Raw genomic sequence first — 27,144 nt, forward strand, 5'->3', positions numbered from 1 at the left:
GCCTAATGTCTTCATCCAGTAGAGGACTGGGAACCATTGGCCTGAAGGGAAATCACAATATAGTTGGCCGCTCTTGGTGGGGTTGGATTTCTGTAGACTAAGGTATGTGTATACCATGCAGAGAGTGCCATGGTGCCGAAGTGATTGGTGGGCATGGTGTGGGGGGGGGGGGTGCTCGTTAAAGACGTGGTTTATTGTGATACACTTTTTTTTCTCATCTTCCAGTATTGGCTTCCATTGTAGCTGGAAGACTTTCTTCTGCCAGGAGCTGCAATCCAAAGTTTGAACAGGGAGCAGATAACTATATAACGCCCAGCGGAGTTGATCCCGAAATTTGCATGAACTTAGATTCAGATCGAGTTTTCATGAATTTGGAGGCTGCAAGTCAAATCTAAATTATTTTTGGCATTTGAGATCCCCAAAAGGCTTCTGGGAGAAAGTGGCAAAAGGCTGCTTCTATCTTATGACTTCATCTGCTGACCACTCTTAGCTTGACTGCCACCAGGTCAGCTTCCCAAACCAATCAGCCTAATTTATCATCATTGGCTGCTCTGTAATACAAACGTTCTTGGAGGCTGGTTCAGATTACCTTCGACTTCTAAAGGACTTTGGGTTTAGAATTTCAGAATTTTGGAGGCGCGTGAATTTTTTAAAAGTTTGGCTGAACCACAACTGGTGAAACTTTCCCAAGTTTGCTCAACTCCAATGCCCAGCATGAGTCACTGACTGCTGGTCCCGATGTCTGAATGGTAAATCATCTCCCCTTAGGGCCACCAGCCCAACCTATATTACCAGTCCTGGCACAGGGGGGCAAATGGCTGCCTTATTCAAAAGCCAAGAGATGAGTCCACAGGTGAGATCAGCACCCACTTCTGGATTGTTTGCTGTGGCTTTAGCTTTATTTATGTTCAACAAGGTGGTCGCTTCCACAATCAAATCTATGTAAACAGGGCCGCTGATAGGCAAGTACAACTGGCCCTGCTGTACCGGGCCTGAAAAGCAAGGGGGCCCGGGCAACCTGAACAGCAAAGTAAATTTTCATGTAAAAAAAAAAAAAAAATTATTCTCCAGCCACCGATCATCCCATCCCCCACATTCTTACCCTGCCAATACTCTGCAATACATACCCTGCCAATACTCTGAATACATACCCTGCCAATACTCTGCAGCACATACCCTGCCAATACTCTGCAGCACATACCCTGCCAATACTCTGCAATACATACCCTGACAATACTCTGCAATACATACCCTGACAATACTCTGCAACACATACCCTGCCAATACTCTGCAATACATACCCTGCAACACAAACCCTGCCAATACTCTGCAATACATACCCTATCAATACTCTGCAATACATACCCTGCCAATACTCTGCAACACATACCCTGCAAATACTCTGCAACACATATCCTGCCAATACTCTGAAATACCCTGCCAATACTTATGTATTACATATAGATATTAAAGAGGTCTGTTCTCATCTGAAAACAGTATTTCTTTTGGATAATCAAACCTATAACTGGCTGGAGAAAAACAAATATCACTTGTAGACAAACCTACACTTTGTTTCAAGGCGGGGCCTGGGGAGGGGCAATGAGTGGAGCCAGGGGTGGGGCTGAAGAAGGGACCAGGGGCAGAGGCCAGGGTGGAGCTGAAGGGGGCTCCGTCAGGTAGGCTGTACGGGGCACCGTGATTTCTATCAGCGGCCCTGTATGTAAATGATTGCCATTGTGATGTACGTTGTTCAGCAACCCACCTGAATACCGGATCTTGTTTTAAACTTCTGGTTCCAATCCACCATTCCAGAAGCCACAGGAGGCCCCAGAGTACGATGGTTTGTGCGTACGGCTGAAGAGGAAGCAGAGAGAGGCAGAAACCGGGTGAGGTGGAGAGGCGGAAATTCTCACAATTCATACCAGTGAAAAAAAAAAAATAAATAAAAAGAATATGATTGGTTAAAAAAAAAAAAAAAAAAAAAATGATATTTAAATAAATAAATAAATGAATAAATAAATAATTTAATATGATTGGTAAAAAACTAAAACAAAATGATATTTAAATAAATAAATAATTTAATATGATTGGTTAAAACAAAACAAAAATAAACTAGATATAGAAAAGGATCAGATTAAAAAAAAAGAAAAAAAATGAATATGATTGGTAAAAAAATAGATATTAAAATAAATAAATAATTTAATATGATTGGTTAAAACAAAACAAAAAAAAATAGATATAGAAAAGAATCTGATAAAAAAAAAAAATAATTATTATGATTTGTAAAAAAAATATAGATATTAAAAATAAATAAATTAAACAGCTAAGGGGAGAAGGGGAGGAAGGAGTGCATTAGGACTAACTAGATTTAGCTAAGGGTTAATAAGGGGTTAAACTGGAATACATTTTATTAAAAGAATAATTTAGTTTTACTTTATGTAAGGTTTCTTCAACATATATCATATGCAGATCATAATTCACACCTTTGGTCTACATATGAATGAAATACAATTTATATATAGTTATATATTAACAAAAGAGATAACTACAATGTAACAAGACATTGTTACATTATATTACTCAGTGACATTTGCAGACCATCTACAAGGGTTATATAACACAACATTCTGAGAGCCACACCTGCTATGTAATAGGTAGCAATTCCTGGCTGTCATTTTGACAGCTGATAATAGTGCTGGCAGAGTTGTGACGGGAAAGGAGGCGTGGGGGGTGGAGCTGAACTTAGGGGGACACGTCCTTGAAGTTCTTCAGAGTGTATTAGAGGGAAGTGGCATTATCACCCTAGAATCCGTGTCCCCACTGCAGAGTAAAGGCAGCTTGGGCCAATCACTGACCACTAATGGGGAGGGATGTAAATAGCATTGTCACTGACCATAACTGTAGGAAAGTTAAAAGGCTACCAATGGGATCTAAAAAAGATAACACCACTGACCACATATTCTGGAGATTATTACTGCAGAGACTGGCACCAATGTTGGGGGCTATTACTGCGAAACTGACACCAATTCTGGGGCTTATTATTGAGTTTATTGACAACAATGTTGTTTTTTTAATTGTGTTTACTGACACCAATGTTGGGGTTATTATTGCATTTATGGACACCAATATTGGGGGTTATTATTGAGCTTACTGACACCAATTTTGGGGTCTATTATTACGTTTACTGACACCAATGTTGGGGGTTATTATTGCATTTACTGACACCAATGTTGGGGTTATTATTGAGCTTACCGACACCAATGTTGGGGGGTATTATTGGGTTTACTGAAACCACTGTTGGTTGTTATTATTGGGTTTACTGACACCAATGTTGGGGGTTATTATTTTGCGTTTACAGACACCAATATTGGGTGTTATTTATTGAGTTTACTGACACCAAAGTTGGGGGTTATTATTGAGCTTACGAACACCAATGTTGGGGGGCTATTATTGCATTTACTGACACCAATGTTGGTCGTTATTGAGTTTACGAACACCAATCTTGGGGGTTATTACTGTGTTTACTGACACCAAAGTTAGGGGCTATAATTGCAGAAACTGATATCAGTGCTGGGGGTTATTGCCAAAACTGGAACCAATGCAGGGAACCATTAGTGATGCTAATGAGACCAATGCTGGGGGTTATTATTGTGGAAATTGGCACCAATGCTGGGGGTTATTATTGCGGAAATTGGCACCAATGCTGGGGGTTATTATTGCGGAAATTGGCACCAATGCTGGGGGTTATTATTGCGGAAATTGGCACCAATGCTGGGGGTTATTATTGTGGAAATTGGCACCAATGCTGGGGGTTATTATTGCGGAAATTGGCACCAATGCTGGGGGTTATTATTGCGTAAATTGGCACCAATGCTGGGGGTTATTATTGTGGAAATTGGCACCAATGCTGGGGGTTATTATTGAGGAAATTGGCACCAATGCTGGGGGTTATTATTGTGGAAATTGGCACCAATGCTGGGGGTTATTATTGTGGAAATTGGCACCAATTCTGGGGGTTATTATTGTGGAAATTGGCACCAATGCTGGGGGTTATTATTGTGGAAATTGGCACCAATGCTGGGGGTTATTATTGTGGAAATTGGCACCAATTCTGGGGGTTATTATTTCGGAAATTGGCACCAATGCTGGGGGTTATAATTGCAGGAAATGACACCAATGCTGGGGGTTATAATTGCAGAAATTGAAAGTATCATTGGGGATTATTATTGTGTTCAGTGACACCAATGGTGTGCAGTTTGCCATTTTCGCCCTGGGCACTGGATGACCTTGTCCTGGCACCTCCTGAATAGAACCCTGAACCCCGAGTCCCTCTGCTCTCTGTGCACTTCACAAGGTGTTTATTACTTTGATCGGAGTGCTCCTTTACTTACAATCACCAGGAGGCCATACACAGATGGTATATCAGGGTAATACGGGTCATGAAGGTAAACCTAGGAAGAGAAGATCACATCATTGTATTATACAGAGATTTCCAATCCCATCACTTTACTAAAGTCCACCAAAAGAACAAACCCACCAATCAGAATCCTTGATTAAAGTGTATCTCTAGATAAAACTTTTGTTTTATGGGGAAAGTTAAGCAACTATCAGGTTTTCTTGATGTCCCCATTGGGGAGATTCACCCTCTCTATTTGTCCTGGTGATTGTTGTCACAGAGACAGGAAGTGACGGGAAATTCAACATTTTGAGTTGTCACCACAGAACAGGAACAGAGGGAAATCTTCTAATGGGGACACCCGTCCCGGAGATGGGAAATTCCCTCATTTTGGAGAGAATTCCAATCGATCTTGTTATGGCTCCAAGTGAAGGGAAATCCCCCCCAATGGGTTCCAAGCATCCCCTATTCCATCTGAAACTAAAGAACAAAGTTTTGTTTCATAGTTTCTCGTCCATCGAAACTTTATGGAGATTCATTTTGCGAGATACAAGTGTTTTCAGGTTATATTCTCTGCAAACTGAATGGGGGAATGCGGGAACGGCATTAGGTGGCACTGAGAAGCATGCTTATTTCCTACTGTAGTCAATGCCAGCTAGTGATCATAATGCAGTATGGCCACTAGATGGCGCTGACTATCATAAGAAATAAGTATGTTCCTCATTGCCATATCTAGTGGCCATCATGTTGTGTGGCTACCAGATGGCACTGACATTGATTGTATTTAAGTACACTACATTACCAAAAGTATTGAGACACCTGCCTTTACACGCACATGAATGAATGAATGAATGAATGAAATACTTATATAGCGCACAATGCGAACTGAATCGCCTCTAGGCGCTGTGGCGAGCTTTGATCATCTGCTAAAAGAGGAAGGTCTTGAGTTTTTTCCTAAAAGCCAGGTGATTTTCTTCCAGGCGGATGTTTATTGGTAGAGCATTCCATAGCCGAGGCCCTTGGACAGCGAATCTCCGATCCCCCTTGGATTTATACCGGGCTTTGGGCACGAGGAGGAGGTTTTTGTTGGCTGATGGAAGACTGCGGTTTGGTGTGTAATGATTTATTTTCTCCATTAGGTATTGCGGAGCTTCTCTATGCACGCATTTGTGGGTGAGGCAAAGGGTCTTGAACGTGATCCGATTTTTTACGGTTAGCCAATGTAAGCTCCTCAGTGAAGGAGAAATGGATTCCCAGGGTTTTTTTCCTGTTATCAGCCTTGCCGCTGTGTTTTGGATCAGTTGTAATCGCGCAAGTTGATATTGTGGTAATCCTATGTAAAGTGAGTTTGCGTAGTCCAGTCGTGAATTAATGATTGTTCCAACTACCACTGCTTTGTCATTCTTTGGGATAAAAGGGATGAGACTGCGAAGCATGCGCAGCAGATGGTGAGATCCACTGACTACAGATCCTATTTGCGCATCCATTGACATTTGTGCGTCTAAAATAACCCCGAGACTCTTGGCTTTGGTCTTTGGGGAGATAGTCTGCCCAAAGACGGTTGGTGGAGACCAGGAGGTTTTGGTTGCGGGCTTATGATTTGGGTGTAAGATAAGAAGCTCTGTCTTTGATTGGTTCAGCTGGAGGGAGTTGGTGGTCATCCAGTCCTCTATTGATTTGAGGCAGTTTTCAAGTTGTTGTTGGTGATCTTTTTTTCCATTGATCCGGAAATAAAGTTGCGTGTCGTCAGCGTAAGAGTGGAAGCAGAGATCTGAGCATCTGATGATTTGAAGGAGTGGGCGAATGTAAATGTTGAAGAGAACGGGTGACAACGGAGAGCCTTGAGGGACTCCGCAGGTGACTGCCCGAGTTTCGGAGAGGAATTTTCCTAGTTTCACTGTCTGTGACCGATTTCCTAGGAAGGACGCGAACCATTGGAGATCTATGTCTTGGACTCCGGCTACTTCTGTGAGGCGGACGAGTAGAGTATTGTGATCTACTGTATCAAACGCTGCACTTAGGTCTAGCAGTACGAGGAGACACGGCTCTCCGTCATCTGCCGCTTCGAGGGCGTCATCCCAAATCTTGAGGAGAGCTGTTTCTGTTCCATGACCCGGGCGGAAGCCTGATTGCAGCGGGTCCAGGAGTTTGTGAGTATCCAGGTGAAGTTGTAGCTGATGTACTACAGCTTTCTCCATGATCTTAGAAATGGTGTTGAGGCTTGTAATTGGCCTACGGTTGTTTGGATCCTGAGGGTCCAGGTTTGGTTTCTTGAGTAGAGGTTTGACGATGCCTTGTTTGAGGATGCTGGGAACAATCCCTTCGTGGAATGATCGGTTTATGAGGTGGGTTATGGTTGGAGCCACGATGTCGGAGCATTCTTTCAGTAGTTTTGTGGGGATGATGTCAATAGGTGAGGTACTGTCACGCAGTTTATTAATGATGTTTTTTGCGGTGTCTACGGTAATTGGGGATAGTGAAAATTTTGGCGGTTGCGGTATGTTGGTGCGGACATCCTCTTTATGTATTTGCTGGCTGAGGTTGGATGTTTTCTTCTGACAAATTGTTTCCCTGATGGTTTTGACTTTATCGATGAAAAAATCCGACAGTTTGTCACAGTAATCCTGGGATTCGCTTTCTGGGGGTTCTAGGCACACCGGATTCATTGATTGATTAACCAGTTTAAACAGTTCCCGTGGTTGGTTTGCGGCCGTTGAGATTGTATATGAGAAGTGGTCCTTTTTGGCTTTGAAGATTGCTTTCCGATAATTCTCTGTCAGACCTTTGTAGTTAAATAGGTTTTCCTCGGTGGGATTTCTTCTCCATGTTCTTTCCGCTCTTCTGCGTTCTTGCTTTAGTACGGAGAGGGAGCTATTAAACCATCCAGCATTTTTCTTCCTGATGAGAGCCCTGCGTTTTGGTGCTACCGAGTCTGCTGATTGCAGTAATGCCTTGTTCAGGGAGTTGAGTGTTTCCTCTGTAGAGTGGTTTAAGGTTATTGTAGATATCTTTTTGGACAGAGTGGTTTTGAAGGCTTCGGAGTACAGTTTTTTATGCGATCTGGTCCAGTGCGTTGTTACAGGTTTCCGTTTTGCGTTGGTGATGTTGGTAGTGATTTTGAATTTGATGGCGTGGTGATCCGTCCATGGCAGAGTTATGTTGTCGCATATGTTGACGTCGATGTTCTGTTTGAAAATGAGGTCCAGGGTGTGTCCTGACCCATGCGTGGGAGTCTTTATCAGTTGCTGTAGACCCAGTTCTTCTAGTTGATTGATGCAGGCAGTCGCGATGGGGTCTTTAGCGACATCCCAGTCTTAGTCCATACAACCCCCTCACCATAATCCCCCCTCCACCAAATGATTTGGAGGGGTAGACCAATACTTTTGCCAATATAAGCCAAGTTTGGGGGGTGGAGGAACTTAAGGCGTCAGCATACCAAGACATTTTGGACAATTTAATGGTCCCAACTTTGTGGGAACAGTTTGGGGACGGCCCCTTCCTGTTCCAAGATGACTGCCCACCAGTGCACAAAGCAAGGCCCATAAAGACATGGATGAGCGAGTTTGGGGTAGAGGAACTTGACTGGCCTGCACAGAGTCCTGACCTCAACCACGATAGAACACCTTTGGGATGAATTAGAGCGGAAACTGCGAGCCAGGCCTTCTCGTCCAACATCAGTGCCTGACTTCACAAATGCTCTTCTGGAAGAACGGTCAAACATTTCCATAGACACCCTCCTAAACCTTGTGGACGGCCTTCCCAGAAGAGGTGAAGCTGTTATAGCTGCAAAGGGCGGAGCCAACTCAATATTGAACCCTCCGGACTAAGACTGGGATCCAATTAACTGGTTCCCGACCAGCCACCGCAGTTGTACTGCGACAGGTTGGCTGTCCTGCGCGAATCGCTATCATTGTATGTCGGTAGCGCACATGGCGACCTGTGGACACACGAGCGTGTGCCAGTTCACTAGCAGGGGAGCCAATCAGCGGATCCGGTGGACTCGATGTCCGCCGGCCACCTGCGATCGCTCCACAGAGAAGTAGAACGGGGATCTACCAGCGTAAAGCACCTCCCTAGGGAACATTTAACCCCTTGATCGCCCCTGGTGTTAACCCCTTATCTGGCAGTGTCATTTATACAATAATCAGTGCATTTTTATAACACTGATTGATGTATAAATGACACGATCCCCCCCAAAAAAGTGTCAAAAGTGTCCGATCTGTCCGTCGTAGTGTCGCAGTCCCGCTAAAATTTGCAGATCACTGCCATTACTAGTAAAAAATAAATACTAATATAAATGCCATAAATCTATCCCCTATTTTGTAGATGTGATACATTTTGAGCAAACCAATCAATGTACCCTAATTGGGATTTTTTTTTTTTTAAACAAAAATATGTAGAAGAATACATCTTCCCTTAAACGGAGGAAGAAATAATTTCTTTCAATTTTTTTGGGATATTTATTATAGCAAAAAGTAAAGGAAAACTGACCACACTGTGCTCTCATGCTTAGTGTGGTCAGTTTTTTTTCTTAGGAATGAAGAGGGACTGTCAGGATTTCACATAAAGGAAGCAATACAAAGAGAAAAGGATACTTCTTCATACAAGTACATGGTACAACAGCCACACATCAGAAATATCAAATGTAGGGTTTACATATTCTTCAATGTGAATTGCTGGAGGTAATTACCGTTCTCATGATTTATTATTGTGTTGTGCTGTTTTTTTTTTTTTACTGTGTTAAGCTGGGGGTTTATTATTGTGTTGTGCTGGGGGTTTATTACTGTGCCGTGCATGGGGTTAATTGTTGTGCAATGCTAGGGCTTATTTATTGGGCTGCGATGGGGGTTAATTATTGTACAATGCTGGGGGTTAATTGTTGTGACATACTTGGGGTTAATTATTGGGAATTGTTTGGGGTTAATTATTGTACAATGCTGGGGGTTAATTGTTGTGACATTCGACATTCACTGTGCCATGCATGGGGTTAATTGTTGTGACATGCTGGGGGTTATTTATTGGGCAGCGATGGGGGTTAATTATTGTACAATGCTGGGGGTTAATTGTTGTGACATACTTGGGGTTAATTATTGGGAATTGTTTGGGGTTAATTATTGTACAATGCTGGGGGTTAATTGTTGTGACATTCGACATTCACTGTGCCATGCATGGGGTTAATTGTTGTGACATGCTGGGGGTTATTTATTGGGCAGCGATGGGGGTTAATTATTGTACAATGCTGGGGGTTAATTATTGTACAATGCTGGGGGTTAATTGTTTTGACATTCGACATTCACTGTGCCATGCATGGGGTTAATTGTTGTGACATGCTGGGGGTTATTTATTGGGCAGCGATGGGGATTATTTATTGTACAATGCTAGCGGGTTAATTGCTGTGACATGCTTGGGGTTAATTATTGGGAATTGTTTGGGCTTAATTATTGTACAATGCTGGGGGTTAATTGTTGTGACATTCGACATTCACTGTGCCATGCATGGGGTTAATTGTTGTGACATGCTGGGGGTTATTTATTGGGCAGCGATGGGGATTATTTATTGTACAATGCTGGGGGGTTAATTGTTGTGACATGCTTGGGGTTAATTATTGGACTTGTTAGGGGTTAATTATTGTACAATGCTGGGGGTTAATTACTGTGCGGTGCTGAGGGTTAAGTATTGAACCATGCCCTGGTTAATTACTGTGCTGGCGTTAATTACCTGTGTCCTACTGTGGGTTGCAATATATGTAAACCCTTACTTTGTAAAACAACTCATTCCGTTTAAAATAGAAATGAAAGGCAAAAAGTATGTATGATATATATATATATATATATATATATATATATATATATATATATATATATATATATAAACATTCTAAATACCTTTTACCCTCTTCTTTTACTTATTTTATAAGTGATCACATACCCTCTGTTCTCAGCTGCATAAGGAGCTCAGAGGGCTAGGGGAGGAGAAACAGCAGCACACTGGTCTCCCCAGTAAAAGGCTATATGACAGAGAGGGGGGCATGTCAGGAGAATTGTGATAATTGAAAGAGGCTTGGCACAGCCAGATAACTGACCACACTGTGCTCACATGTCTAGTGTGGTCAATTACTAATAAGAAAGCAGGGGGGGGGGAGACTGTCAGGATCACCAGGGATTTCACACAAAGGAAGCAATACAAATAGAACAGGAGACTTGTGCATACAAATACATGGGACAGCAGGCTTTTGCAGGAATATCCGCAGTGTGACATGTTTTACTGTAATAATGTGTGATATAAAAAGCTATGTATCAACACTCACCAGAATGACCAAAAACGCCATCAAATTGCTGGGCGGCACCAAGATCAAGTAAGTGAAATATAATTCTTCTGACAAAGGAACGAAAAATCCAATTAAGCTGTATATTAGCGGAAAGAGGGAAGACTGCAAGAAACCAGAAATCCAGGTGAGAGGTGACCCGAGAACCAAAATGTCGGCCACAATAAAATCGAAAAGCAATATGTGATCAACCTACAAATTTCACATTTTACACCAATACATTACTTAAATTTTTATTTCCTTTAGCTTTTGGCTAGAGATAAAAAGGACAAAATACATTAGCAGTACTACATTGTAAAAAGAAAAAAAAAAGGCAGATTGTTAGCTCATGTCGGCGCGTTTCGTCACAATTGACGTCATCAGGGGATCCGCGCATCCAGGCATCCAACGTACATGAGTTTCTTCATGAATTTGTCATTTTTTTTAATGGTATTTATTTGCACGTCACTTTTTGTTGTAGTAGATTTGTACACTTGTCATTTAACTGCTTAGCGGCCGCGCTACATACATCTACTGCGGCAGCGCGGCTGCTGTGCTCTGGATCACGTATCTGGTATGTGATCAGCACCTCTACGTAAAGGGGCACGTGCGCCCGACCACCCCGGCTGTCATGTGGACTGTTACAAAACCAGCTGATCGGCGGGTCCCGGCCAACGATTGACGGCTGGGACTCGCTAATCGGCTCCGTCATTCATGGAAAAGACTGTACACTGACAGGCAATCTTGCTGTTTTGTTTCCCCCAAAGCAGGGAAAAAAAGACAAAATCACTTAGTAAAAGCACCACATATTACACACATCACACATTGTTAGGCACACAGTTAACCCCTTGATCGCCCCTAGATGTTACCACCTTCCCAGCCAGTGTCATTAGTACAGTGACAGTGCATAGTATTATCACTGATCACTGTATTAGTGTCTCTGAGGAGGATGTCAGAGTCAGTTAGTCAGTGAAACCCCCCCCCCCCAGCATCAGTTAGTGTCAGATTGCCAACCGCACTATCATAGCCCCATTATAGGTCGCCGATCGCCATAGTTGCTAGTATAAAAAAAATAAAAAAGGAATTTTGGTGTATATCCCATAGCTTGTAGATGCTTTAACTTTCACACAAACCATTCAATATATACTTATTGGGATTTTCTTTTTTTAATCAATATATACTTCAATATATACTTATTGGGATTTTTTTTTTTTTTTTTTTTTTTACCAAAGACAGGTAGCAGAATACCTTTTGGCCTAAATTCATGAAGAAATTAGATTCTTATTAATTTTATATTGGATATGGTTTAAAGCAAATAAAAAAAAAATTATATATATATATATATATATATATATATATATATATATATATATATATATATATATATATACACAGTTGCGTAAAAAAGTATGTGAACCCTTTTGGAATGATATGGATTTCTGCACAAATTTGTCATAAAATATGACCAACCAGTGTCATTAGTACAGTGACAGTGCATAGTATTATCACTGATTAGTGTCACTGAGGATGTCACTGAGAATGTCAGAGTCAGTCAGTCAGTGAAACCCCCCCCCCCCAGCATCAGTTAGTGTCAGATTGCCAACCACACTATTGCAGCCCCATTATAGGTCACCGATCACTGAAATTCCGGTATATATCCCATAGCTTGTAGACGCTATAACTTTCACGCAAACCAATAAATATATATGCTCATTAGAATTTTCTTTTTTTTTACCAAAGACACGTAGCAGAATACATTTTGGCCTAAATTCATGAAGAAATTTGATTCTTATAATTTTTTTATTGGATATGGTTTATAGCAACAATGGGGGGCTCTAGGCAGGTAGGGTTCATAGTCTGAGCGACTAGTTTGAAAAGTTCACGAGGGTGGTTTAAGGTTTTTTCAGATGGTGTTTGAGAAATGTTCTCTTTTTTTTTTTTTGCTTTGAAGATTGCTTTGTGATATTTCTTAAACCTCTTAGCCCCCGTACACACGGTCGGAGATTTTGACAACCAAATCCGTCGGATTTCGTCTGTCGGATTTTGTCCGAAACTGTTGCATACACACGGTCGGACTGTCTGCCCAACTAAGTCCATCAGACAATCCGACGGACAGTCCGTCCTACTTTCGAATGAACGGACTTGACCACACACGATGAACAGACAGTCCGCTGAAAGCTTGAGCGATGACGTGTACAGCACGTACGACGGGACTAGAAATACGACGTCCAATACACTGCAATGCAACCTTTCGCCGTGTAAATCCTTTCTGAGCATGCGCCATACTTAGTCCGTCGAACTAGCATACTCACGAGCGGACTGTCCACTGAAACCAAGTTCGGACGGACAATATTACGGAAATTCCGAAAGACTAATGCCGCGTACACACGAGCGGACTTTTCAACATCCAAAGTCCGAAGGACCGAGTCCGTCAGACTATCCGATCGTGTGTGGGCTGCAACGGACTTTTGATTCACCAAAGTCTGACGGACTTTAGAATATGGAACATGCTTCAAATTTTCCCGAAGGAACTCCGCCGGACCCGGTCCCCTTCGAAAACTCCGCTCGTGTGTATGCTACTCCGACGGACTAAAACCGACGCTAGGGCAGCTATTGGCTACTGGCTATGAACTTCCTTATTCGAGTCGGGTCGTACGTCATCACGTTCGAATCCGTCGGAGTTTAGTGTGATTGTGTGTGGCCAAGTCCGTTCGGCCGAAAAGTCTGTCAGAACTCCGTCAGAATTCCAGCAGAACTCAGACGGAACTCCTTTGGAAGTCTGTCGGACATAAGTCCGCTCGTGTGTACGGGGCATAAGTCCGTCAGACTGTCCGCTGAAAAAGTCCGCTGAAGCCCACACACGAGCGGATTGTCCGCTGAAACACGTTTCAGCGGACCAAGTCCGTCAGACAGTCCGCCCGTGTGTACGCGGCCTAAGTTGTCGAAAAATCCGATCGTTCAGAACGTGATGACGTAATTTCGTTACGATGGGACTACATTCAGGCTAGTAGCCAATAGCTTTGGTGTAGGAATTTGATCTGAGCATGCGTGGCACTTGGTCCATGAAAATGCTCTACACATGACCGGATTAGGTCCGTCCGGCCCAGTTGGTCGGGAAATATTTCCAACATGTTGGAAAATTGGGTTAGACGGAGATTCGGACGGAATCAGTCCGATGCATACCACACACAGTCGGATTATCTGACGACACGGTCCGATAGGACACATTCCGACGGATTCTCCGACCGTGTGTACAAGGGCTTAGAGGTATTTATGAAAAAGTTAAATGCCAACAACCAAAATATTATTTTATTTTGGAACGTTAGTATTGAGCGGGCAGTCTTCCTCAATCTAGAAATTTTTAAAGCAGGTGATACTTTTAAGATGATCAACCATTTTAACCCGACGGATCGGAATTATTTCATCCCATTGGGGAGTTGTCATCATGCCAAATGGCTGTGTAACTGTCAGGGCTGGACTCAGCCCTTCCTTCTCTGAGCTGACCCCTCAGCTGTCGGCTATTTGCCGGCTCCTATCTCTCCACAGGTACTCACCTGTTGATGATATCCTGCTCGTCAGTCCTGCCTACTAAAGCCGTCCAGCCCAGAGGATCTCTGCCTTCGCCTTGGTCAACATCACAGAGACTATCTCCTGCATTCCTGTTAAAAGAATTGCTTGGCTGACATCCCTTCTGGGTCCAGATCCTGCTTGCTGTTTTCCTACGCTCATCTCATCTCCGCCTCCCTGACGTTTTGGCTTGTCTGACTATCCGTTCTGGTTCCTAAACTCTGGCTATGTTTTGACTACGTTTGTTCTATTTACTTATTACTTTACTTATTATTAAACAAGTGTGATTTAACTTTACTTCTGTCTCGTTCTCATTTCATGGTTTCTGACGGTAACATACCCAGAGGGCAGTTTATTGGTCTACAACGTAGCTGCACCTCGGAGGAAGATTTCATTGTCCAGTCTCAGGTCTTGTCAACCCGATTTCAGGAGAAAGGGTGTGATAGATTAGGCCCTGAGAAGGAGGTGGAAATAGTAAGAAAAATGGGTAGGAAGATTTTGGTTTCCAACGTATCACATAAGAATGCAAATACTTCTACTAGTGTGAAGATGGTTCTGGACTACAACCAGGGCTCAAGTCCTGCGGGAACGCATGGGAATGGAGTTCCTGTACTTTTTCTACAACAGGAACTCAGTTCCCGTTAGCAGCCGCGTCCTGCATATGCCTGAGTAACTGGTTGCTAGGCTGAGCAGCGCCTCCAAGAGAGAGCAGCCAGCCACAGAACCACACCAGACAGAGCCACACCAACTGCTGGTAAGGATCCAGCCTGTGCCCACTGCCCAGTCAGTGCCAGACAGTCCCGGGGGCCACCACCGACTACTCCCGCAGCCGCTGTAGCACATTGCCAGCAGTGCAGCCCAACTGAGCTGCCAGACTTCTCCAGCCCAACTTCTCCTCTCCTGAGCTGAGCCTCTGAGTCTTCCCGCCCACAAGGTCCGCCACGAGTTTGCCACCCGCTAGTGCCATTGAAAAACTTCCAGGTTAGTGTGTTACACAGAGCTGCTGCTGTGCCCCCACACCCCCTCCGTTCTGCTGCTGTGTCCCCCACTCCCTCTCCGTTCTGCTGCTGTCCCCCACTCGCCCTCCATTCTGCTGCTGTCCCCCACTCGCCCTCCGTTCTGCTGCTGCCCCCCTCCAGTTTTCCTCTGTGTCCCCCTCCGTTCTGCTACTGTCCCCCTCCGTTCTGCTACTGCCCCCCTTCATTCTGCTACTGCCCCCCTCCATTCTGCTACTGCCCCCTCTATTCTGCTACTGTCCCCCTCCATTCTGCTGCTCAGTCCCCAACTCCCCCTCCGTTCTACTGCTGTGTCCCCCACTCCCCCTCCGTTCTGCTGCTGTGTCCCCCACTCCCCCTCCATTGTGCGGCTGTCCCCCACTCCCCCTCCGTTCTGCTGCTGCCCCCCTCAGTTTTCCTCCGTGTCCCCCTCCGTTCTGCTGTCCCCCCCATTCTGCTGCTGTGTCCCCAACTCCCCCTCCGTTCTGCTGCTGTGTCCCCAACTCCCCCTCCATTCTGCTGCTGTGTCCCCAACTCCCCCTCCGTTCTGCTGCTGTGTCCCCCACTCCCCCCTCCGTTCTGCTGCTGTGTCCCCCACTCCCCCTCCGTTCTGCTGCTGTGTCCCCCACACCCCCTCCATTCTGCTGCTGTCCCCCACTCCCCCTTAGTTCTGCTGCTGCTCCCCTCCAGTTTTTCTCCGTGTCCCCCTCCGTTCTGCTGTCCTCCTCCATTCTGCTACTGTCCCCCTCCATTCTGCTACTGCCCCCCTCCATTCTGCTACTGCCCCCCTCCATTCTGCTACTGCCCCCCTCCATTCTGCTACTGTCCCCCTCCATTCTGCTACTGTCCCCCTCCGTTCTGCTGCTGTGTCCCCAACTCCCCCTCCGTTCTGCTGCTGTGTCCCCCACTCCCCCTCCATTCTGCTGCTGTGTCCCCCACTCCCCCTCAGTTCTGCTGCTGCTCCCCTCCAGTCTTTCTTCGTGTCCCCCTCCGTTCTGCTGTCCTCCTCCATTCTGCTACTGTCCCCCTCTTTTCTGCTACTGTCCCCCTCCGTTCTGCTACTGTCCCCCTCCGTTCTGCTATTGTCCCCCTCCGTTCTGCTATTGTCCCCCACTCCCCTTCCGTTCTGCTGCTGTGTGCCCCACTCCCCCTCCGTTCTGCTGCTGTGCCCCCCACTCCCCCTCCGTTCTGCTGCTGTCCCCCACTCCCCCTCCGTTCTGCTGCTGTCCCCCACTCCCTGTCCATTCTGCTGCTGCTCCCCTCCAGTTTTCCTCCATGTCCCCCTCCGTTCTGCTGTCCCCCACCATTCTGCTACTGTCCCCCCAACTTAAAGGGATTGTAAATAATTTTTTTTTTTAAATAACAAACATGTTACCTCCACTGTGCATCTTGTTTTGCACAGAGTGGCCCCCGAACCTGCTCTTCTGGGGTCCCTCTGTGGCTGTCTTTGCTTCCTCCCGCAGGTACTTCTCACGTTCATGCGAGCTCCCTCACATGGTGAGAAGCACCTGTGGGCACGCTCCCATGATACAGCCGGCGGCTATAGCCACTCGCTGTATCACACGGCCCGCCCCGGCGCGCTGCGTCATTGGGTGAGAATTGACAGCAGCGCGAGCCAATGGCTGCGCTGCTTTCAATCCATCCACTCCAGACAATCAGCGGCCAGGCTGATCGGCGAAGATGGCGGCGGGGGCGAGCGCGGGGCTTTCGAGGGGTCAGGTAAGTAAAACGGGGGGACTGGGGGTGCCGGCAGTGTGAGATGTTTTTTCACCTTAATGCATAGAATGTATTAAGGTGAAAAAACATTTACCTTTACAACCCCTTTAAGTAGAGAATAGGCTTTTTTCCTTTCTGACTGGCTTCCATGCATGCGGGCGATGTCCAGCCTGTAGGCAGGCCAGAGGCAATATGAAGAAAAGAAAGGATTTTGTGGCAGTTGCCACCAGTAAGAACCTACAAAATGAAAGAGTTGATCACTTGTGCGACCACGGGAGTCGTATATATGTTGGAATGCGAGTGTGGCTTGCAATACGTAGGTAGAACTTCCAGACTGTTACAAGTCAGAATTGGCGAACCTGTTTAATAATATTAAGAAAGGACTCATCACCCATAACGTTTCTAAGCATTTTTAATTGTTTCATAATAGTGACCCCAGACACCTAAAATTTTGGGGTGTTGAGAGAGTTAAGAAACACTGGGGGGGGGGGGGGGTAATTTTATCCAACAACTCAGCCGTAGAGAATCATACTGGGTATATGAAACTAAGGTGGCAGTGCTCAGGGGTTTAAATGTAGAGTTTGACCTAAATCGTTTTATTTCTGATCGCTAATTGCTTTTTAGGCTATATACATACACATATAAAAATTTTTGCATTTAACTTTAGAAATTCAAATTTTTGTTGTGTGGTTCTATAGAATATTTGAAGATTTTACATACCTATATGTATTGTAAAGTGGAGGTTGGTTGCTCTGACGTTTTAATTTTAAAGTTTTCTACTTTTATATAGTGCGCAATGCTGAGTTTTGTATTGAAGGGATATTTAGCTTAAAGCGGGAGTCCGCCGGGAGTTCCGCCGTTTTTTTTTTTTAAAAGCCAGCAGCTTCAAATACTGCAGCTGCTGACTTTTAAAATAAGGACACTTACCCGCCCAGCGCGCCAGCGATGTCGGCACCCGAAGCCGATCTCTCGATCGTCTCTCGGGTGCTGCCGCCGCCATCTTGGGTATGGGAATCAGGAAGTGGAGCCTTTCGGCTTCATTTCCCGGTTCCCTACTGCTCATGCGCGAGTCGCGCTGCACAATAAGGATGGACCCGCTGCCTCTGGGATCTGTGTGTTTCCCAGCAGGCAGCGGGGGGCTTTTGGAAAGGGGCGTAGATCTACGCCCCTTTCCGCAGAGAGCTATCCCGGAAGTGGGTGCAGATACCTGTACTGTACAGGTACCTGCACCCCCCTCCCCCCTGAAAGGTGCCAATTGTGGCGTCGGAGGGGGGGAGGATTCCAATGAGCGGAAGGTCCACTTTAGGGTGGACCTCCGCTTTAACCGCTTTCATTCTTTAAGAAAATCGGTTTCCATTTTGTGTCCCTCTAACATCCACTTCATAAATAGACATGCTCAAGTTTTGCTAATCTAGTTTTGTTTCTCATGTTACCGTTTTCATCTTTCAGTTGTTTAGTTTCTTGGAAAGCACATGATTTTGAGGAATCACTAGTTTCACTTTTATTGTAGGCTGTACTTGTATATGATTGGATAATCTGTATGACACGTTCAAAGGGCGGTACTTTCTGAAAGCCCCCTTTAAATATTCACACCAAAGAATAAAGATTAGATTTGCTCGGAGAGACTTTGTTGTTTTGTGTCATTGTCTCAATAGGCTAATCTCCCAGGCCTGTGTGGGTGATTGGACGTCACACTTTGACAGACATGAATGGGGTTAAAAATCACCTCTAGACAATCTACATTCCCTTCAGTTATTCCCTTCATGTATTATTTGCAGCTCATCGTAATATTTTTGAGCACTATTGATGGATATTTTCTATCATAATTGTGGCGTTACGATCTTTTCTCCTTACATGTGTGTTTGCCAGGGACAGAGCTTGCTCGACTTGCGGGTCATTTGTTGCCCTGTATGACCATTCCTGACGGGGCCTCCGACTGACTTGCTGTGCTGAGCTTGGCCAATATGTCCGTACCGCGATCAACACCGTTAGGATCACCACTGCGCATGTCCGGTAATCAGGTGGCTGATAACAGGACTGTTGTACGTGCCTCCGAACACCGCCGACGAAGTCCCGCCCACTGGGACGATACGCGCGCGGGAGGACCCGAACACGTCAGCAGCAGCCACCCTCCACTCAGTCTCTGTGAGACATGCTTGCAGTTTGCAGCAAACGTTTTTATTCTTAGCACTGGGACCACAGTGCTTCACTTGTGAGTAGAATTCTTTTGGATTTAAATAAAATGTATTGAGTACATACAGAGAGCACTATGCATGTTTTATTTTGTTCTTACATGATACAATGAAGTTTGTCTGTAATGACATTGATTGGGAGATCTGATAAGCGATTTGGAGCAGTAAAGCAGTGGGTGTATATTGTGAGCGGATCTCTGGAAAAGCACTTATACCTCTGTTTAACCCCTTGTGAGGGGAAGTCTTTTGTTGACCTATCTGTTAGCTCAGTAGGTCCACTGTGCAAGGTGAGCGGCTTGTTTTACAGTCAGTGGTGGTATTTTCATGGATCTGCACAAGATTTTACAAGCACAAGTGTTCACAGCTGAGGAATTTTTCTGCCTTACTCCCTGTTTACCTGTTTACATTCATGGACTTTCTCTCTGAAGATTTTAAATCTATACATTTATAATAATCCTTAATGATTTAGTTTAGTTTTTAATTAGAGCTGTACTATTTATGATTTAAAATGGGTACACATGACAATTCTGTGAGCTATATACAGTACTCTGTCCTGTGATTCTGGGGCTGTATACTCTGTCATGTGTTGCTGAGCTGTATACTCTGTCCCTTGTTGCTGAGCTGTATACTCTGTCCCGTGTTGCTGAGCTGTATACTCTGTCCTGTGATTCTGGGGCTGTATACTCTGTCCTGTGATTCTGGGGCTGTATACTCTGTCCTGTGATTCTGGGGCTGTATACTCTGTCCTGTGATTCTGGGGCTGTATACTCTGTCCTGTGATTCTGGGGCTGTATACTCTGTCCTGTGTTGCTCAGCTGTATACTCTGTCCTGTGTTGCTCAGCTGTATACTCTGTCCTGTGTTGCTCAGCTGTATACTCTGTCCTGTGTTGCTCAGCTGTATACTCTGTCCTGTGTTGCTCAGCTGTATACTCTGTCCTGTGTTGCTCAGCTGTATACTCTGTCCTGTGATTCTGGGGCTGTATACTCTGTCCTGTGATTCTGGGGCTGTATACTCTGTCCTGTGATTCTGGGGCTGTATACTCTGTCCTGTGATTCTGGGGCTGTATACTCTGTCCTGTGTTGCTCAGCTGTATACTCTGTCCCGTGTTGCTCAGCTGTATACTCTGTCCCGTGTTGCTCAGCTGTATACTCTGTCCCGTGTTGCTCAGCTGTATACTCTGTCCCGTGTTGCTCAGCTGTATACTCTGTCCCGTGTTGCTCAGCTGTATACTCTGTCCCGTGTTGCTCAGCTGTATACTCTGTCCCGTGTTGCTCAGCTGTATACTCTGTCCCGTGTTGCTCAGCTGTATACTCTGTCCCGTGTTGCTCAGCTGTATACTCTGTCCCGTGTTGCTCAGCTGTATACTCTGTCCCGTGTTGCTCAGCTGTATACTCTGTCCCGTGTTGCTCAGCTGTATACTCTGTCCCGTGTTGCTCAGCTGTATACTCTGTCCCGTGTTGCTCAGCTGTATACTCTGTCCCGTGTTGCTCAGCTGTATACTCTGTCCCGTGTTGCTCAGCTGTATACTCTGTCCTGTGTTGCTCAGCTGTATACTCTGTCCTGTGTTGCTCAGCTGTATACTCTGTCCTGTGTTGCTCAGCTGTATACTCTGTCCTGTGATTCTGGGGCTGTATACTCTGTCCTGTGATTCTGGGGCTGTATACTCTGTCCTGTGATTCTGGGGCTGTATACTCTGTCCTGTGATTCTGGGGCTGTATACTCTGTCCTGTGATTCTGGGGCTGTATACTCTGTCCTGTGATTCTGGGGCTGTATACTCTGTCCTGGTTTGCTGGGCTGTATACTCTGTCCTGTGATTCTGGGGCTGTATACTCTGTCCTGTGTTGCTCAGCTGTATACTCTGTCCCGTGTTGCTGAGCTGTATACTCTGTCCCGTGTTGCTGAGCTGTATACTCTGTCCCGTGTTGCTGAGCTGTATACTCTGTCCTGTGATTCTGGGGCTGTATACTCTGTCCTGTGTTACTCAGCTGTATACTCTGTCCTGTGATTCTGGGGCTGTATACTCTGTCCTGTGATTCTGGGGCTGTATACTCTATACAGCTCAGCAACACAGGACAGAGTATACAGCCCCAGAATCACAGGACACTCTGTCCCGTGTTGCTGAGCTGTATACTCTGTCCCGTGTTGCTGAGCTGTATACTCTGTCCCGTGTTGCTGAGCTGTATACTCTGTCCCGTGTTGCTGAGCTGTATACTCTGTCCCGTGTTGCTGAGCTGTATACTCTGTCCTGTGATTCTGGGGCTGTATACTCTGTCCTGTGTTACTCAGCTGTATACTCTGTCCTGTGATTCTGGGGCTGTATACTCTGTCCTGTGATTCTGGGGCTGTATACTCTGTCCTGTGATTCTGGGGCTGTATACTCTGTCCTGGTTTGCTGGGCTGTATACTCTGTCCTGTGATTCTGGGGCTGTATACTCTGTCCTGTGTTGCTCAGCTGTATACTCTGTCCTGTGTTTCTGGGGCTCTATACTCTGTCCTGTGATTCTGGGGCTGTATACTCTGTCCTGGTTTGCTGGGCTGTATACTCTGTCCTGTGATTCTGGGGCTGTATACTCTGTCCTGTGTTGCTCAGCTGTATACTCTGTCCTGTGTTGCTCAGCTGTATACTCTGTCCTGTGTTGCTCAGCTGTATACTCTGTCCTGTGTTGCTCAGCTGTATACTCTGTCCTGTGTTGCTCAGCTGTATACTCTGTCCTGTGTTGCTCGGCTGTATACTCTGTCCTATGATTCTGGGGCTGTATACTCTGTCCTGTGATTCTGGGGCTGTATACTCTGTCCTGTGATTCTGGGGCTGTATACTCTGTCCTGTGATTCTGGGGCTGTATACCCTGTCCTGTGTTGCTCGGCTGTATACTCTGTCCTGTGTTGCTCAGCTGTATACCCCTGACACAATGGGTGGAAGCAAGTGAAATACAGGGGATGGAGTGGGCGGATTCTATAAGGGGTTTGGCTTATGAGAAGCAGGAGGGGTCAAAAAGGAAGGGCGGGTCTAGATAGATCTCTACAACTTGGTCCTCTCATCCTTTGACTCTTCTTCGGATCCAGTTGGTGCTCCATTAGCTAGTAGAAAGCTGCCACATGGTAATTTATTTGGAGCCTCCAAGAGCTTCACCCCCCAAATCCCAGAGAGTTTTTCTTGCTGTCTGCAGACCCAAATAAAATGCTGCAAACAAATCTGTTGCTTAGAATGTGGCTCACAGGACATGATCTCCGATTTGTAGACATGAAAAAGCCGAAGTGACCCTCTAGGGACGATGTCACCAACTTACCAAGATAAAGAAGAAGGACCATCGGTCGTGATGAATCTTCCTCTTCCCAAACAAAAATGTGATCGAGTAAACATAGAGGACCGTGGCCATGCCGTAACCCAAAATTTCCATAATCTGCAAATCAAAAACATAACTGTAATGTAACGAACATAATCAGATTCCACAGACATTGGCCAAATGTAGAATTCTCATGAAGTTATTGTAATCTGGGGCCACCCTAAACCTGACCTCCAGCCTTCCCTTCAGTCTTGTACAGGTGTACCAGCTCCTAGCCTGGACTGAAATGCCTTCCTCTGATTTCACCGTACACTGTGAGCTTCCCACATTTGGAGAGGAGGGAAGCCAGCAGCTTCCGGGGGAAAGGGGCACACAGGGGTCCCCGGACAGCAGATGGAAGGGGTGCATGTGCTAGAAACACTCCCCTGTACTGCAGCCAGAGGAAGAAGCTGGCAGCGTTGCAGGGGAAGGTAGAAGAGGATTGATGTCTACAATAAGACAGTACAGCCAGCCCCCCTTCTGAGCAGGTGCCCGGGCCCCCCCTATTGAACTGATGAGGCCTGGACCCAGTACAGTAGCGCTGTCTGTACTGTCTTATCAGCGGCAATGCTTGTGGGCAATAGGTGGGGTGGTCTGCATGCAAATGCAGTCTGCATAGGCACGCCCACTCCTCCAGACGGACATCCACCCTCAAGAAGGTGTTCTGATATTTGCATAACTCCTCCCAAGAGCCAGCCCACTGTTTGTATGAAAATGTAGGCTTCCCTGCATCCAATTTGCATGACAGGAGAGTCAAACAGCTGGTTCACACAGCTCCGGGGCGGCCATTGTCTGCACTGGAAAAGGGACCTGATTTGCACCTGAATTGGTGAACAGGGACGCACCCGACCCCCTACTGTGACCCTCATCAGTCTGAACGTAAGGCCTCTTGAGGGGAGTACTGAGGCAGAGTGCTCTGATGTTTTTGGGAAACTATGTACAGCCTATCTCCCGGGTTCCTCCCCCTAGCCATGATCTGCCTGCACTGAGACCAGGGGTGCCGCCCAGCAAATCCATGCACCCGGCCCTTAATCTACATGCAGGTCGCCGGATGCATGGATTTCAGTGGGGGTTTTTTTTTTTTTTAAGCATATGATTAGAGCTTGAGTGTCAGGAAGGGCTAAACAGTACCCAAGATGGCGGCCGATGAATACAACCTGTGACCTCAGCCCCTGTCAGAACATCTCCGGTGCATCTGTGCATTGTCAGGAAGGGCATGCCAGTATTCAGGAGGAGAATCCAAGATAACCTGTTAGACTGCCATCCGTGTGCATGCGCGCATCTTTGCACATGTGCGCAAACACCCGGTAACAGCTTTTGGCATCCAAGAGGCTATTTCAGCTCTGCCAGTGCACAGATTTGGTGCTATCTGCTCTACAGCGTTCCCGTGTGTTCCTGTTACCTGCATCTTGATACCTGTTCCTGTTACACGACCTGGCTTGCCTCTGACGATTCCTGCTATCCGCCTGCTCCCGACCCGGCTTGTCTGACCACCGCACCTGCCTGCTCCTTCTGCTACCTCACTGCCAGCCCATCACCAACCCAGCCTGTATCCTGACTATTCTTCTGCCTCTGCATCTGCTCCTGACGTGTTTCTGCCAGTGTATTCTTCTGCCTGGAGAATCCTGCTGAGCTACCGCTCCTCCTACAGCTGCTTCGGATTCCACGGCCTGCAACCAATCAGGCACTCGTGCGACTCTGCCCTCCTGCTGCTCTACCGGGGGGGCCTCTATTCAGAGGTGTAAGAGAGGCCGCCCGCTGCTTATTAGGCTTTACCGTCAGGTACGGGACACTGAGGCTCTAAATGGCTTCAAAAAAAGATGGACTCTGGGGGCAGAGCACTTCCCCCAGAGCCCACCCACTTGTGTGACAATAGTGAATTATTATTCGCTTTTGTCTTCCTGATTCTCCTTCCAGCCAATTAGGAAGCAGGTACTGAGACTCCAATCGGGTCTCAGGACCCACTTCCTGTTCAGCCAGGAGGAGAAGCAACAGCCCCAAAGGGAGGAGCAGCAGCTCTACCATCTGCTTCCTAAGGTAAGGAGGCATCTGATCGCCGCCCTCCCATCCGTCTCCCGTGGGGGACAGGGGATTGCCACCTTCCTGTCCATATTCCACGTGGGGGGGAGGGGGTGGCATTGGTTTGCCGCCACCCCCCCCCCAATTAAAAAATATTGAGCACCAGCCGCCACTGACTGAGACCCAGTGATGACAACATTGCTTTTGACCGTCTTCATTCCAAGCTTGGTGACAATGATGGACCAGGACTGAACAATGTGTATTGGCAAGGTTTCCTTGCAGAGGACCAACGCACCCCCTGATATGGCAGACATATAGCTGTGCAATCAGAAAAGCTCATACTTCCTCTTGCTGATTGGAGAGCTCTGGCTATAACACAGCAGGGGACATGTTGGACCTCTACAGAGAGACCACTGCTTCCAAGCAGAGAGCAACAGTCCTTCTCTGAAGCTGCTTGGAAGGGATAGACTTCTCTACTCGGGATGTGGCAGATTTCTACAGAAAACCAACTGTAAGACTTGGCTCACCTTTTGTTTTGATGCGCCTGGAAGGTGTTGAGCTTATTTTAAATGAAGTCCACGCTGGGTTTTAAATGAGTCAAATTTCGGAGGTTCAGCTAAATGCATGGCTGTGAAAAGCTGAGCGATGATACTCACAAGCAGCACCGCGTTAAAGAATGACAGATGGGTGGAATGGCTGAACGCAAACAGGATAGCGACCATCAGGAAAAGGAGGAACCAAGAGAGGGCGACGTCCACCAGGGCTTGTCCAAACCAGTACGCGGACGGGAAAAGGCCGGAAATACGCAACTGGGAGCGAGCTTTGATCTAGAAGGAGAAAGATACGGTGGTTGTGATCATGGCCAAAAGACAGAAAAAAAGATCACCTAGGTGGACCTTACTCTACAGGCTTCATAAACAGCTGAGCTCCGTTCACCAACTTCTGTCTGTTGGGTTCTTTGTTGCCTCAAGAGGGGAGGTTTTTCCTCACTTCCTGTCCCAGTGACAACATGAGGAGAATCTTTTTTAGTATTGGGGGAGGGTTAAAACCTCTGAGACCTCCCGGACTGATCACCCTCATTCCCATTATTCTTATTCTGGTGTCAGCTAGCTGAGAAGTGAACAGGAAATCTCCTTCGACAAATAAACTGGAGATCTTTCCCATCAGGCTAGGCTGGGGTTGGGTATTATTAGCCCCATTACTTTGTACAGTAAGTCTTTATCAGTTAGAAGCATATTAGAAAACAAACAATTGACACAAAAGTTAAAGCAGACCTAAAAGTGAAGATTTCAGATATTTCAGGAAATTATTTATGTGCCCATGCAGTACCCTGAAAAAAAATCTATCCTTTGTCTTGAATACCTTCGGAAAACTAGCAGAGCATTTCCTGTTCCTAGGCACTCCTCTTCTGTAAGCTCAAAGCTGCATATCTGCAATTGGGGATCAACTAAGGCACTGCTACCTCTGACTGCTAGTGCTAGACTGAACAGATTTGGAGATTTGGAGTGAGGTTTGGTGATGTCACTCTTGTGCTGCTCATTGTTCTCCTTGCTGGAGAGGAAGCTGTACCTGAGGCTGTGAAGTGCAAGGATCTCTCTGTTTCCAAGCTTGATAGTCTCAGGAGATGTAGAGTGAGATTTGGTGATGTCACTACCAGTGGTGGTCAGTGGTATTTTTTGGGGGGCAGGCAGCAAAAAGTGCACAGCCAGCCACCCCCTTTCCCCGGTTGGGTCACCCGCAACACCCCACCCCTCCTCTGTCCCCCGTCAGTTGGTCAGTGTCACCTGGCGGCCGCAACACTTACCGCAGATTTCCCTCCGAGCGTCCGGCTTCTATATCTCCTCTCCTCGTGTTTCCTCCAGTGGCGGGTCTCTTCCCTCCACTCCAGCTTCCCCTGGGCAACAAATGGGCAGCCCTCTAGCTTTCCCTGTGTCTCTTCTCACATCTACTCCCTCCTCCTCCTGATGGCCAGCGTAGCTTCTCCTTTCAGCCAATCGGGCAACTAGTTTCAAGACTCCCTTCCTGATTGGCCAGGAGGAGAATCAGTGTGAAAATAGCGAATATTCATTAACTATTGTCACATGGGCCCACCCTATTTTGAAGCCATTTTGAAGCCTATCAGAGCCTCTGGCTCTAGTCATGTGCTTCAAAGAAACTCTCCCACCCCACTGGAATCCATGGTCCAATGCCCCTGTATGTACACCAGGGGGGATTGGCTGCCACTGGTCTCTACTTGCTGGAGAGGAAGCTGTAAACAGAAAAGGAGGTAAGGGTGCTCTGGTGGAGGTGGATGGCTGGTCAGGGGAAATGATGGTTGGATGGCACTTCAGGCTGCACTTTGGGTGAGGAGAAGCAACTCTGAAGACATTTAAAAGAAAGAAATGCGCCACTAAGTGCAATATTACTGTAACATGCAGTCCTCCTCTGGTAAGTGGATCCGTCCTCTGTCTACAAGTGGAGAGCCAAGTAACTGCGTGGCTCCTTTGTCAGACCATGCACCGAAACGCATGACCTCCCCACCACCCCTTACTGATGCCAATGGCCTCGTGCGTTCCAGCACAAACCCGGCACACAGGCTGCCTCACTGCCTCCTCGTTTCCGCGCACATGGAAGTAATCTGACAGCTGCT

General features: G+C 46.3%; 1 protein-coding gene across 4 annotated transcripts in view; it reads right to left on the reverse strand.

Moving 5' to 3' along the window:
* LOC143936209 (ABC-type organic anion transporter ABCA8-like) overlaps window positions 1-27,144 on the reverse strand; it is a 125,827-nt gene that overhangs the window by 14,203 nt on the left and 84,480 nt on the right. For all 4 annotated transcript variants that reach the window (XM_077460619.1, XM_077460617.1, XM_077460620.1 and 1 more), the window contains 5 exons: window positions 25,172-25,342; window positions 22,461-22,574; window positions 10,704-10,826; window positions 4,392-4,451; window positions 1,763-1,854 (listed from right to left, as the gene is read on the reverse strand). In XM_077460619.1, coding sequence (XP_077316745.1) covers window positions 1,763-1,854; window positions 4,392-4,451; window positions 10,704-10,826; window positions 22,461-22,574; window positions 25,172-25,342 — 560 coding nt within the window. The remainder of the gene's footprint in view (window positions 1-1,762; window positions 1,855-4,391; window positions 4,452-10,703; window positions 10,827-22,460; window positions 22,575-25,171; window positions 25,343-27,144) is intronic.

The sequence above is a fragment of the Lithobates pipiens genome, unplaced genomic scaffold (assembly GCF_037356315.1).
Source record: "Lithobates pipiens isolate NorthernLeopardFrog02 unplaced genomic scaffold, aLitPip1_a1.2 Scaffold_28, whole genome shotgun sequence".
Classification (NCBI taxonomy): Eukaryota; Metazoa; Chordata; class Amphibia; order Anura; family Ranidae; genus Lithobates; species Lithobates pipiens.